The sequence below is a fragment of the Helianthus annuus genome, chromosome 8 (genome assembly GCF_002127325.2).
Source record: "Helianthus annuus cultivar XRQ/B chromosome 8, HanXRQr2.0-SUNRISE, whole genome shotgun sequence".
NCBI lineage: Eukaryota > Viridiplantae > Streptophyta > Magnoliopsida > Asterales > Asteraceae > Helianthus > Helianthus annuus.
The window spans coordinates 55,982,926-55,997,087 of record NC_035440.2 but is presented as its reverse complement, the minus strand read 5'-3'; the positions used below and the strand labels follow the sequence as shown (position 1 = coordinate 55,997,087).

Here is a 14,162-nt window from a genome sequence, read left to right as displayed (position 1 = left end):
TCCAAGCAAACGGTTATAGCTAGATCTACGATGGAATCCGAATTCGTCGCTTTAGATAAAAGCGGGGAAGAGGCGGAGTGGCTACGTCAATTTGTGGAAGATATTCCAAGATGGCCAAAGCCGTTGACGGCGATCTGCATACATTGTGACAATCAGTCTGCTCTTGCTAGAGCACAAAGCATGATGTACAATGGCAGATCAAGGCACATTCGACGTAGACACAACACGGTACGACAACTTATCTCAACGGGTATTATCTCAGTTGACTATGTGAGGTCAAATGAGAACATTGCGGACCCGTTAACAAAAGGCTTAAGCACAGATAAGATGTATAGGTTGTCAAGAGGAATGGGACTAAAGCCCATAGATGAAGGGAATATGAGGGAAACCTAACCTAGTTGACTGGAGATCCCAAGATCTAGGTTCAATAGGCAAACTTAATCATAAACCCAAAGGGAGGCACTATGGTGTTACGCCCACATTTTTCGTCCTTACAAAACAACTTACAAAAGTAATTTATAGACATCAAATTACCAAACTTTGGTACATAATAAAATTCTTAGGAAAATTGGGCATGACCCGTTCGTAAAACGGACATGCCTCCCTGTTTTTAACACATAAAACTAACAACAATCCATGACCCTTTTTGACATTAAACTACCCAAGACAAAGACAACAAGTTTTTGCAAAATATGACTACTAACAAAGTTGGACAAAATAACAAGTCATGGACCATAAAGACGAACAAAAACTAGCGGAAGCATTTGGTATAACATAGCATGGGCCCGTGCTCGCTCCAAATCTCCAAATCGCCTAGAGTGGAGTTTTACCTACATTAACAACCAAATTTTAAAGGTTAGTTGTCACACATATTAAATCATAATTCTTTCGTTTTAGCTCCATCCATACAAGAACTTTCATTCTTTTTACGCATTCGACTACCCAAGTAATTGGGTTTAGCATAAACACTCTCATTGAGAGTTAAGCATACATATTCAACCCGTTTAATTGGGTTTGGCATAAACACTCTCATTGAGAGTTAAGCATACACTTTCGACCCGTTTAATTGGGTTAATTGCTTTCAACATAAATCTTTCCTTTCCATCCGTATAACGGATTAAACTTCAAGCATTTGTCATAGCATTCATGACCACCCGTTCAAAACGGGTAGTAGCTTATTCTTACTCGACTTGTTCAACTAGAACTTGTCGACTTGCATAGCTTATCATACCCTTTGTTAGCATAACCAAATCCACAAGGGATTTGCTATTTCGCATCCACTATAACATAACTTCTAAAACCTTTTTCAAGATAAACTCTTACATCTAACCAATCTTTATCCGTAAAGAAATTGCACGAATTGTATTATCAAATAATATCATTCAATATCATCGTAAACCTACTAGTAGAGTAAATAAAGTTCAAAAGAACTTACAGCGATCTTGAGATACTTATGCCTTCGAGTGACTTGCGCCTCCTTCCTTCTTCGTGCCTATATGTCATAATCCCATACTTTAGCTTTCAAAAACATTACTTTCACATTCCTTATAGTTCATTATGGTGTCTACTAATCACATACGCCATTATCATAAAGAAGATACATCGACTTAACAAGTATTCATGTAAAAACCATAACTAAACTCACTTAGGCATTTCATCGAACACATTGCGTGCGTACCATCTACAAGGCATAGTGTACAAGTATATTGTGCATAATCTTACTAGTTCATATCAAAATCATGAAACTCAACAAATTTTCACATAACCTTCATCCTAAATCAGATCCTTCTAATAATAATCTACAACATCTAACTTCATATATCATAACCATACTCAATTTAACACATTTAGCATCATCATCTTCATAGCATTACTACTACAAGTGGGTTTTTTACCAAAATCTTTTAAATAACCTAAAAATCAACATGATTCTTGTTCTAGAAGGTAACCCTAACTCAGATTTCTCACATTTAGACATAAAAATTCAAGATTGGGTTGAACCCCTCATTCTACAACTCATGATTTCCGAAAATTAAACTTACCACTTTAATAATCGAGGTTAGAGGAGAGTAAATCGGAGTTCATGCACCAGATTACACTTGAATTTCCACTTCAATTTACTGGATTTGCAAAACAAGGGTTTCACCTTGTTTCCCCCTTTGTTCGATCGTTCCCAGCCACGCACAAGAATGTGTGTGTGTTTGAGTTTTGTTATTCATTAATACCTTCACTTTACATCTTTACCAAATTACCCCCTCTAGTTATGTATTTGTTTTATTTAAGCATTTCTATTACTAACTAATTATTTACACAAATTTTACCAACCAAGTTGGGATTTTTCATTTAATTCATTTTACTCCCTTCTTAATAAATTTTGGGGTGTTACAAGTCTACCCCCCTTAAAAGAGGTTTCGTCCCCGAAACCTTTCTCACTTCAACTAGACCAATTCTACCATTACTTTTTCATCTATTCATTCACGAGGCTTACTACAACCTAAATGCATTCCGGATCTTGGCAAAAAGTTTCATTTATGCACAAACATATTTGTACGCATTGTCCCTCTGTTCTTAAATTAAGTAAATTTCTTTCATGATCGCATATAACTCAGAATCTGATCCAGAGCTCTTATTAGTGTCGTTTTCACCTTAGAATGCTTGTTCCTAGCTTGCATCATCACTAGCGGTTCTTTCATTGAAATTTATTTCAAATGTATACTATTGGTCGTACAAGCCTATGTTTACGGCTTGTTTCTATCTTTCTAATTCAGCATAACATATTCATACATCTGCTAACAAAATAAATTGATTTATTTCATTCCACTCACGTATCATACACGATATAGTTCATTATTGTAACTATGAGAAAACCCTGTCATCCCATTACTGACACTCGTCTAATTACTTTCTTATTCATATGAGGACTTAGCATATCATTATACGCATACTATAAACATTTAATAACTTAGTAGTATTAAAACAAAGCTTCCCTCTTTCTAATTACTTTTTCATGCTTACTATAAGCATAAAGCATCGTTCTACGGTTACTACTGTTACTTGAACTAATTACAACTTTTGAGTTTAGCCTCAAATTTTGATCCTTCGCAACACTTAACTATTAACTCTTTGCATGAACTACTTATTATACTGATCTTGACTTTATTGGATAAACCAGTTATCCGTATGCCGGATCGATCCACTTCCTTAAGTGTACCTTCCGTACCAGAATTGGTCTCATTCATTCATGAAATATGCTCTCATTTGTGAGCATCCTTCCACTAGCTTCATTACTATCACCTTACTAAGAATTCCTTGATATTATCTATAAATAAATAGTTAGCACATAACCTTTCATAATTGCGTCCTGCATGGTGTTTGTTCGCCTATTGTCTCTTACACAGTTTCCTCACGTACATGCTAAATATATCATACATTCCATTTCTTATATACTATCCCTTCATTTTATTAGTCATTTCGCCAACTTTCGTAGTTTGACCTTGAAAGGTCAGACTAACACCCCCTACTTATTGTGGTCGTATCGAGGTATACGTTTGTACTTTATACTTGCATACTTGCAAGGACTTCATTCACTTCGTTTGAGCTTTCGGAAGTCTAATTGTAAATACATTCTTACTTATGTGAATCAGTTATCCTATTCCGACACGTCATTCTCTAGTTGAGCCCTAAGCTCCTATTAAAATATGATCTTTTATACATATCTGTCGCGGGTCAAATCCCTTGACTAGTTATCCATACTTTGCGACGGTTATCACTTTCCAAATTGCGACAATGCATGCCCATACATTATGCTCCCCTACAAGTAACAAACTTAACAAATTGAACACTAAAAACCGGGTTCAAATGGCGATCGCCATTTGACCCGTATGACTCATTTGAGTTTCGTTTTTAGTTTTTATTCTTATTTGCTTAATCCGTCTTCATTTACGGATTCGAACTTTTAATTTGTTACCTTTCATTCTTACTGGTTGACCCGTGCTTGCTTACGGACCCAACCTTTCATTCCTTACATGGTTGAATCCATTTCTCAGATTCTAACATTTTCATCCGTACCTTTCGTTCTTCCGTCGTATCATTTACCATGTCATTTATTATGATATATTTTCGTATTAATCTTCTACATTCAACTTCAAGTGTTGGGTTCTAGCACTAATTCCATGTCCTAATTCATGTAGCGCGTCTCTACGCCACACTCTACATCCTATTTCTAGTGGTCTTCCCACCATTCTTTCTTAAATTTGATTCACATTCAATCGTAAGCTTAAACTTTTCATTCTTATCCTTCTTGCCTATATTGATCCAATCCTTTAAGAATCGTTAGACCCCTTTTTGCTAGCTTGACTAGACATAAGTGAGATGATTCTCGTGTTTTTCTCGAGCTTTGGTCAATTCATGACCATTTCTTAATATATCATTTCCATTTGTTCGTTCACCATATTTGGTGTTAATTCACCTACGTTCTCTAGCATGTCCCTTACTAACGAGTATCCTACATCACACGTTGCAGTTCTTACGTAATATTTCCAAAGTTTGTAAGTAATTATTATTTACTGTCTTCTACAATATATCCTTATAAGGTCAACCACCACCCAATACTTTTTTTTTTGTATATAAGTATTTCCGTACATGTTGCACTTACTCTCAATTTGAACATCTTTACAAAATGTCTTTAACTGACATCCCAACTAATATTCTTCCCATACCTTTCATCGACATTACCAAGTTCTCATTTCCGCCTTAGAATTTCTCAACTAAAATTTATGACCGATTTACCCTTGTAATGAGGTCTTATCGGTTTAACATTATGCCAACAATCTCAACAAAACGTACCATAACCTTTCTCATTTATTTATACATTCCGCTTTGATTCCGAATACTCAAACACGTATACACCTTCATGTAAATGAATTCGAAGCGATTGCGAAATCACTTACCTTTAGCGTTCATGTTCATGCTTGCCTCATTGCTTCCTCTTACTCCGTTTGCCATCCATACTTGAATCAACTGACAAGACTTCCATCCTTACATATTAATATATTATTACATTCATAACACTGTTAGCTTATGTGAGCATACATACAACTATTCATTTTCTTTCTATTCATAAGTTAATTGACTTTCGTTAGTCAAATTTCGTAAAAACAAGGCATTTATTATTAGTCATCCCACTTCAAATCCATACAACTAAACTATCGTCAGGCATAACACGTAAATCACTTAATACTTAACATATCAACTCTTTACTTTAGCTTTTGTGTCTAATGACCATTTCATAATATTCCTATACTGTTGACTTTTAGATAGTCAACTGTCTTGCTTACATACTCCAAACTTTTGAACACGTAAAACATGATAGACCGTAATACTAATATTCTACGTATTTCATACATATAATTTACGTAATCCCCCAAACAATACACATATGTACATTCACCTTCGCGTATTTTCGCGTACTAATGCTTCATGATTCTACAATGGTAATTACCATTCAAGTTAACTATATAACATAATTCCAACGTATCTTTTACTATTAAGCTCATATGATTCGCGTTTAGCACATATTCGCCCCTTAATCGTAATATGGCAAATTAATTAATTACACATAAGCATCACACCATTCAGGTACAAGGTACACGCCTCTAATGCATAATTCTGATCAAAGCATACATTCATCCGAATTTTCATAAATTTTTACTTTATCGCCAACGGTCTACATAACTTATTATATCTTCTATTAACTTGCCAGGAGCATAAAACGGGCATTTCTGAGAAGTATGGTAACTTAATTTATAGTTCACAAGCTTTCAATACATCATAGTTTATTAGTCCGTATTTACTTCATTCGCATCCTCACATTTAAAACTTTACTCATTTTTCATTCATTTTTCTTTTTAGCATTCATTTGTGTCATCCGACACATTCCTTTCGACCCTTAAAATTTTCTTTCCATCGTAACCACTAATCGTGGTTACATACATCTATTAGGCCTTATATGGACCCTACATAATCATTAAATAGGCTTTCAGACAACCCGGTAACTCTAAATGTGAAAAACAAAAATTTTCCGTTACCACCAATTTTCTTTTATCCTTTCATGGCTTAATTTGTCCCATAAGGGCTCAACGGGGCCGTGAATCAGGCTTTCGGGAAGTACGTTTGGCTAGAACGTGAAAAACATGGAAATCACGGATCGGATTTGCACAACCCGTCGGCGACGGCTAGAGGATCCGTCGGCGACGGGCCTCAGAATGTGGCGTCGGCCACTTGTTTCCGTCGGCAGACAGATAGGGCGTCGGCCCTGGGAGTGGCGTCGGCGACGGGCATCCAGCCGTCGGCGACGGCCTGCCATTTGTTAATCCGCTGCTGCTTCCATTTTTAAGTGTTTTAACTCTTTTTCGGGTCCGTTTCCAGCCGTGCGGTCCCTAGAACTTATCATTTTACCCTCCATATTTACCCCTTCGCATACTTAACTTAACTTAACTTTACAAGCACATTACACATACTTGCGTTCACTAAAAACTTAAATTGTTACCTCATTGGCGATCTTGGAGCGAGCACACTTTCGAATGAGCCGTCGGTTTGAGTTCAAGCATCGCGTAAAAAGCTCGAATCCCTCAAACCTAGGCTCTGATACCAACTTGTTACGCCCACATTTTTCGTCCTTACAAAACAACTTACAAAAGTAATTTATAGACATCAAATTACCAAACTTTGGTACATAATAAAATTCTTAGGAAAATTGGGCATGACCCGTTCGTAAAACGGACATGCCTCCCTGTTTTTAACACATAAAACTAACAACAATCCATGACCCTTTTTGACATTAAACTACCCAAGACAAAGACAACAAGTTTTTGCAAAATATGACTACTAACAAAGTTGGACAAAATAACAAGTCATGGACCATAAAGACGAACAAAAACTAGCGGAAGCATTTGGTATAACATAGCATGGGCCCGTGCTCGCTCCAAATCTCCAAATCGCCTAGAGTGGAGTTTTACCTACATTAACAACCAAATTTTAAAGGTTAGTTGTCACACATATTAAATCATAATTCTTTCGTTTTAGCTCCATCCATACAAGAACTTTCATTCTTTTTACGCATTCGACTACCCAAGTAATTGGGTTTAGCATAAACACTCTCATTGAGAGTTAAGCATACATATTCAACCCGTTTAATTGGGTTTGGCATAAACACTCTCATTGAGAGTTAAGCATACACTTTCGACCCGTTTAATTGGGTTAATTGCTTTCAACATAAATCTTTCCTTTCCATCCGTATAACGGATTAAACTTCAAGCATTTGTCATAGCATTCATGACCACCCGTTCAAAACGGGTAGTAGCTTATTCTTACTCGACTTGTTCAACTAGAACTTGTCGACTTGCATAGCTTATCATACCCTTTGTTAGCATAACCAAATCCACAAGGGATTTGCTATTTCGCATCCACTACAACATAACTTCTAAAACCTTTTTCAAGATAAACTCTTACATCTAACCAATCTTTATCCGTAAAGAAATTGCACGAATTGTATTATCAAATAATATCATTCAATATCATCGTAAACCTACTAGTAGAGTAAATAAAGTTCAAAAGAACTTACAGCGATCTTGAGATACTTATGCCTTCGAGTGACTTGCGCCTCCTTCCTTCTTCGTGCCTATATGTCATAATCCCATACTTTAGCTTTCAAAAACATTACTTTCACATTCCTTATAGTTCATTATGGTGTCTACTAATCACATACGCCATTATCATAAAGAAGATACATCGACTTAACAAGTATTCATGTAAAAACCATAACTAAACTCACTTAGGCATTTCATCGAACACATTGCGTGCGTACCATCTACAAGGCATAGTGTACAAGTATATTGTGCATAATCTTACTAGTTCATATCAAAATCATGAAACTCAACAAATTTTCACATAACCTTCATCCTAAATCAGATCCTTCTAATAATAATCTACAACATCTAACTTCATATATCATAACCATACTCAATTTAACACATTTAGCATCATCATCTTCATAGCATTACTACTACAAGTGGGTTTTTACCAAAATCTTTTAAATAACCTAAAAATCAACATGATTCTTGTTCTAGAAGGTAACCCTAACTCAGATTTCTCACATTTAGACATAAAAATTCAAGATTGGGTTGAACCCCTCATTCTACAACTCATGATTTCCGAAAATTAAACTTACCACTTTAATAATCGAGGTTAGAGGAGAGTAAATCGGAGTTCATGCACCAGATTACACTTGAATTTCCACTTCAATTTACTGGATTTGCAAAACAAAGGTTTCACCTTGTTTCCCCCTTTGTTCGATCGTTCCCAGCCACGCACAAGAATGTGTGTGTGTTTGAGTTTTGTTATTCATTAATACCTTCACTTTACATCTTTACCAAATTACCCCCTCTAGTTATGTATTTGTTTTATTTAAGCATTTCTATTACTAACTAATTATTTACACAAATTTTACCAACCAAGTTGGGATTTTTCATTTAATTCATTTTACTCCCTTCTTAATAAATTTTGGGGTGTTACATGTGGGGGGGGGGTGCCCCAAAAATCAATAAAGGGAGTTTGTATACTTCCTAGTCCATTCCAATCAGTGACATGAAGGAAAGGCTAAGCATGTTGAGGTTAAGGATTTTGAGGAAATCCAAATTAACCATGATGCTTTTAATGATTCAGAGGAATCACCTATGTTAGAGAGAAGTGGGGTCGCTTCGAATGGATTTGTGGGGAGGCGCAAATCCTAGAGCTCTCGCAGAACCAGGAACGTGTTCCATGACCATAAACGGACACAACCATGAGGTCTTGACTCGACTAGGGAGAGTATTGTGAGAATGTATATTGTCGCCTACATAAATGGGGGATTGTTCAAGGACACTGATGTATTGCAAAATACATCGGTATTCGCGTCGGTTTTAGTCGTTAGTTAGTTAGTTTTAGTGTCGATTTAGTTTAGAATGTACATACTATTGATTTATTTGTGTTTCCAGGTCTTTACAGCCAAAAGGAGCGAAAACGAGCAGAAATCTGGAATGGCGGAGGGCTGGCACGGAAACCGAGGAAGTCGAGAGCTGAAACGAAGAAAATTTGCAGTTCTGGAGCTCCCAGGCGGGCCGCGTTGACTTAACAGTCAATGTCACGCGCCCCGCATTGACTTAAAGGAGAAATCAAAGGAACAACACACTCTCGCGCCCCGCGTTAACTTAGACAGAAACACTAGGCGGGTCGCGAGAGACTTGTAAAGCGAATCAGAAGTTTAAACCTTAGGCGACCCGCTTAAAATCAAGTCAGTACTTCACGCGGGCCGCCTAAAGAGACTGTGTCGGCAGAATTATGAGGATTGCATGGCAAGTTAGGGTTTGTGGTTATATATGAAGATATACGCGTACACAGCCGATTATTGACGAACTAGGGCAACTTTGGGGCTGTTTTGGCTGCTGATTGAGGGCTGTGATCGTGTCGGAAGCATACCGGAAGCGTGGAATCATCGGGAAAGCATTCTTGAGCATTCGGGAGTGAAGATTCGGGTTCTACATACCTATTTCTTGCATTCTTTGTTTGTTTATACTTTGTTATCGATGAATTCAGTTGATACTATGTTATTGATATTGTTTTTGAATATGTTTCTCGGCTAAAAACCACAAACTACCTAGGTGATGACTATGGCATGACAAAGATTGGATTTTTATATGATTATTGATGTGGTTGTGATTTTTCTTGCATTGTAAACACTATGATAGTTTGTCTTGGTGCGTTTGTATGCTTGTGATTTCTTATTTATCGTTTATTTGTTCCATTCAATTCTTGGTGACGGTCTTTATCACGGAATAGAGTTGAATTAGGGTTTTTGACTTAGGTGAGTGTCTATATCACATAATAGGTCATTAATTCTCTAGGGTGAAAAGTGCACTAGTAACCTTAGGAACAATATTCGGTAATTAATTAAAATCAAGTGTGCTGCTAGACTCGTCGCGGAAAGGCTCGAGGATATTGGTAGGTCTAGGAGTAGTTAAAATGAATTAACCACCCATTGTCTATCAAGCCAAGGTTAAACCCATAGTTTCTTTAGACGTTCGCGCGGCAAAGTAGAGCGTCTTACATAAGCACTTTCAAGAAACTAGAGGACGGACAAGAAATCTAGAAAACCGGTAATTTAACAACCTCTAGGGAATCTTAGTGTGCTCTTGAGAGGGATTAGGGGTCCTTAGATTTCCCTAGAGGTGAGAATTTCAAGATCCCGGTTCCACACCACATCATTATCATTTAGGAATCCATTCCGAGTTTAGCCTGCGTCTAGCCTAGGTAGTCTTCATTCTCACTGATCAGACCCTTTGCTTGTGTTCGTATCTTGCTTGCTAGTAGTATTTTATTATTTTATTTAGGATTTTTAGAAACCCCCCTCAAATTAATAAATAATTTAGTATGTCGTGTCAGTTCGAGTCTAGATAGAGTCGTAGCGTAGTCAGTAGAGTCTCGTGGGTTCGATACTCGGACTTACTTTAGCTTTACTACATTCGATCGGTTCACTTGCCGATTGTGTGTTTAGGGTTTAGGTCGAGTCTTAGTTTATAAATTTAAAACTTAGAGAGTCTAGAATTAGGGTATTTTAGTTAGTTTTATTTGACCCATTTTCAGCACATCAAGTTTTTGGCGCCGTTGCCGGGGCCTCTTGGCGATTGCGCTGATTACTTTGTTTGGACTTACTTGACATATTACGTGCTATTTTGTTTCTTTGTTTGAGTCGTAGGTGTCTAAGTATTTTAGTGTCTATTTATAGTTAGTCGAGTCGTTTAGTAGAGTCGTCTTACTTGTTTGTTTTCGGTTTTTGCAGTGGATGCCCCATACGCGCTCGCAGGGACCGCCGCCGTTGCCGCTTGCACTCAGGTCTTCCTTCTCGTCATCTACGTCTGAGGTACGTGCTTCTAGCTCTACTTCATTTTCTCAGTCCACCCCAGTTTTCGATCTTACACCAAAATCTTCACCCCACAATTCCCCACCACCCTCCCGACCACCTAGTCCACCACCCGTAGCTCACATGGCCCGTAGGACAGTTTACGACCAGGCTACCACCGGCTTCGCCGGTGGTAATTCCCCCATCACCCTTCCTGAGATCCCGAACGATCGGTCTTGGCAGATACCATCCTACATTATGACCGCCATCACAAATTCCTGTCAGTTCCATGGTCGTGACGACGAGGATGCCCCCGCCCATATCAATCGCATCACTCGTCTCTGCAGCACCTTCTCCATTGAGGGTGTCAATCTTGATGCTAGGTATCTTCAGGTTTTTCCGTTCTCACTTGCTGGACGTGCAGCCGTCTGGTTCGATTCCCAGCCTGCTGGCACTTTCCGTACTTGGGCAGGCCTTCGCGATGCATTCTTAGCCAAATATTTTCCGCCAGCCAAGGCATCTCGCCTTCGTGACCAGATCCACTCATTTCGTATGGAGCCAGATGAGCCTTATCATCTGGCTTGGGCGCGTTTTCAGACCCTGATTACCCGTTGTTCTCAGCATGGTCTATCTGACTGGGCGTTAGTAGAGAAGTTCTACAATGGACTTACTCCAGAGATTAGGGCTCGTTTCGACACCTCAGCAGGAGGTCAGCTTATGGGAAAGAAGACAGTGGCGGAGTGCAATGATTTATTTGAGAGTTTTGCCCACTCCGATATGGACTACAGCGCTACCAGCAGGACTTCCATTCCTGTGCGTACCACCTCGGCCGGTCGAGGGGTAAACCAAGTTAGCTTGGATTCATCGGTAGCTGCTGCAGTCGAGAGAGCGAAAGAGGAGATTAGGCAGGAGATGAGGCAGGAGTTGAGTGAGATAAAGAAGAAAGTCGATAGGTGTGAAGTTTGTCGAGGAGGTCACGACACCATAGATTGCCCCACGCTCACTCTTGAGCAAGTAGAGTATATAGCTGGTCAGCCTAGGGGTCCCACGAATCCGTTCAATAATTCTAGTTCCAACTGGCGAGGTAGTGGTAATTCGAGTGGGTATCGTTCGTCTGGAAACCCTCCTGGGTTTTCATCTGGTCAGTATCAGAGTAGAGGGCCCGGTATTTACACGCAGTCTAGTTCAGGGCAGTTTAGTGGGTCGGGGTCTAGTGGTCAGTTTTCGAATAGGGGACCGCCTCAGGAGAGTCAGGGTGGTGCGAAAGCCCCTGAGGTTAGCACGAGTAGGTTAGAGGAGATGTTTGCTCAGATGATGACGCGTAGCGATGCATTCATGAAAAATCAGGAGCAAATCAATAAGAATAATGACCTTCAGTTCAAAAATCAGCAGGCCGCCCTCCTCGACCTTCAGAGGACAGTAGGCGGAATTGCTCAGCAGTTACAGGAGCACCCACCGGGTCAGTTTTCGGGAAACACTTTCCCGAATCCCGCGAATCAGTCAGCGAAGGCGATTACGACCCGTAGTGGGAGGAGTTTGGGAGAGGCAGTGAGAGAGAGAGAGGTCGAAGAAGTAGAGGAGGAGGTTGATGAGGAGATTGAGATGGAGGCTCCAGGCAAGGTGCACACGAGGCTAGCCCCAGCAAGTACAGCACACGCCGAGGAGTCGCCAGTAGAGCAGAGAGTGGAGAGACAGCCGACGAGAGGTCGGCCGGCACCCGTGATTGATCATTCCCGCCTTCCATTTCCCGCCCGTGCCAGACAGCAGAAATATGCTCAGGAATACGGGAAATTCCTTGAGATGTTTACTCAGTTGAAGATAAATCTTCCGTTCATCGAGGCGCTTCAGTCTATGCCTAAATACGCGAAATTTCTTAAGGATCTTTTGAAGCGTAAGGAGAGAATCGGTGAGCTTTCGAATATTCCACTGACAGGGGGTTGTTCTGCGGTAGTCTTGAACAAGCTACCAGAGAAGTTGACTGACCCCGGCACATTCACGATTCCATGTTTCTTCGGGGGAGCCGCTACCCCTTCTCACGCCTTAGCCGATTTAGGAGCCAGCATCAATCTGATGCCATTCTCGTTGTATGAGCGTCTTGGTCTAGGAGAGCTTACCCCCACGCGCATGTCATTGTCCTTGGCTGACCGATCAGTCAAGTATCCTCGGGGGGTAGTAGAGAATTTGTTGGTGAAGGTCGATAGGTTTGTGTTTCCAGTAGACTTCGTTGTGCTTGATATGGAGGCCGATGAGAGAGTTCCTATTATTCTTGGCCGTCCATTCCTTCGAACCGCAAAGGCGATCATTGACGTCTTTGACGGTAAGATTTCTCTTCGTGCGGGTGACGAGGTTGTCACATTTGAGATCGATAGAGCGATGCAGCATCCTAGTTGTGGAGATGATGTTAGTATGGCCGTGTCATTCCGTCTATTTTCTTAATTCATTCATGTCTTGTGTCGACACGTGCTTCGAGTACATTAGTGGAGCCGATCTGGTAGGTGAGGGAGTTGTTGACGAGCATTCTAAGGATGAGGTAGACGAGGTAGAGGAGGAGTGTTTAGATGAAAGCGATGAGGTTAGTGCTGAGCCATTAGGGCTAGATGCGATTAGTGATGAGAGTACTCCGGTAGAGATTCCACCGCCCTTAGAACTTAAGGTTCTTCCATTCCATCTCGAGTACGCATTCTTAGGAGAGAAGCCGGATATGCCTGTCATCATTTCGTCGAAGTTGACAGAGGAGGAGAAGTCGAGGTTGATTGAGGTGCTTAGAGAGCACAGTGATGCGATTGCATGGAGGCTATCCGACATCAAGGGCATCAGCCCTACCTTTTGCACGCATCGCATTCTGATGGAGGACGTATTCAAGCCTGTAGTACAGCCACAGCGTCGGTTGAATCCGAATATGCAGGAGGTAGTGAAGAAAGAGGTGATGAAGTTGTTAGCGTCTGGGTTGATCTATCCCATTTCTGATTCCGCTTGGGTGAGTCCTACGCAGGTTGTCCCGAAGAAAGGGGGAATGACGGTTGTTCTGAATTCGAAGAATGAGCTTATTCCGTCTCGCACTGTTACGGGTTGGCGTGTATGCATTGACTATCGAAAGTTAAATGACGCCACTTGTAAAGATCATTTTCCGCTCCCATTCATTGATCAGATGCTTGAGCGTCTCGCGGGTCAGCAGTTCTATTGCTTTCTCGACGGGTTTTCGGGTTATTTCCAGATTTCTATTGCACCA

General features: G+C 40.1%; 1 protein-coding gene and 1 long non-coding RNA gene across 7 annotated transcripts; one reads left to right on the top strand and one right to left on the bottom strand.

Moving 5' to 3' along the window:
* Positions 1 to 503: 503 nt before the first annotated feature.
* On the bottom strand, positions 504 to 8,316 carry LOC110871132. 6 transcript variants are annotated; one of them, XR_002553500.1, is made up of 5 exons: positions 8,228 to 8,316; positions 7,622 to 7,678; positions 4,950 to 5,036; positions 1,436 to 1,492; positions 504 to 830 (listed from the first exon to the last, which is right to left on the bottom strand). It is a non-coding gene; the product is annotated as an uncharacterized LOC110871132 (long non-coding RNA). The 6 variants fall into 6 exon arrangements; XR_002553502.1 differs by having other exon boundaries at positions 4,950 to 5,028; XR_002553501.1 differs by having other exon boundaries at positions 4,950 to 5,019.
* Positions 8,317 to 10,876: 2,560 nt separating this feature from the next.
* On the top strand, positions 10,877 to 13,369 carry LOC118480970. Its single transcript, XM_035975999.1, has 2 exons — positions 10,877 to 12,553; positions 12,746 to 13,369. Exons 1-2 carry the CDS (start codon positions 10,877 to 10,879, stop codon positions 13,367 to 13,369), a joined length of 2,301 nt encoding a protein of 766 aa, XP_035831892.1.
* The last annotated feature ends 793 nt before the right edge of the window (positions 13,370 to 14,162 follow it).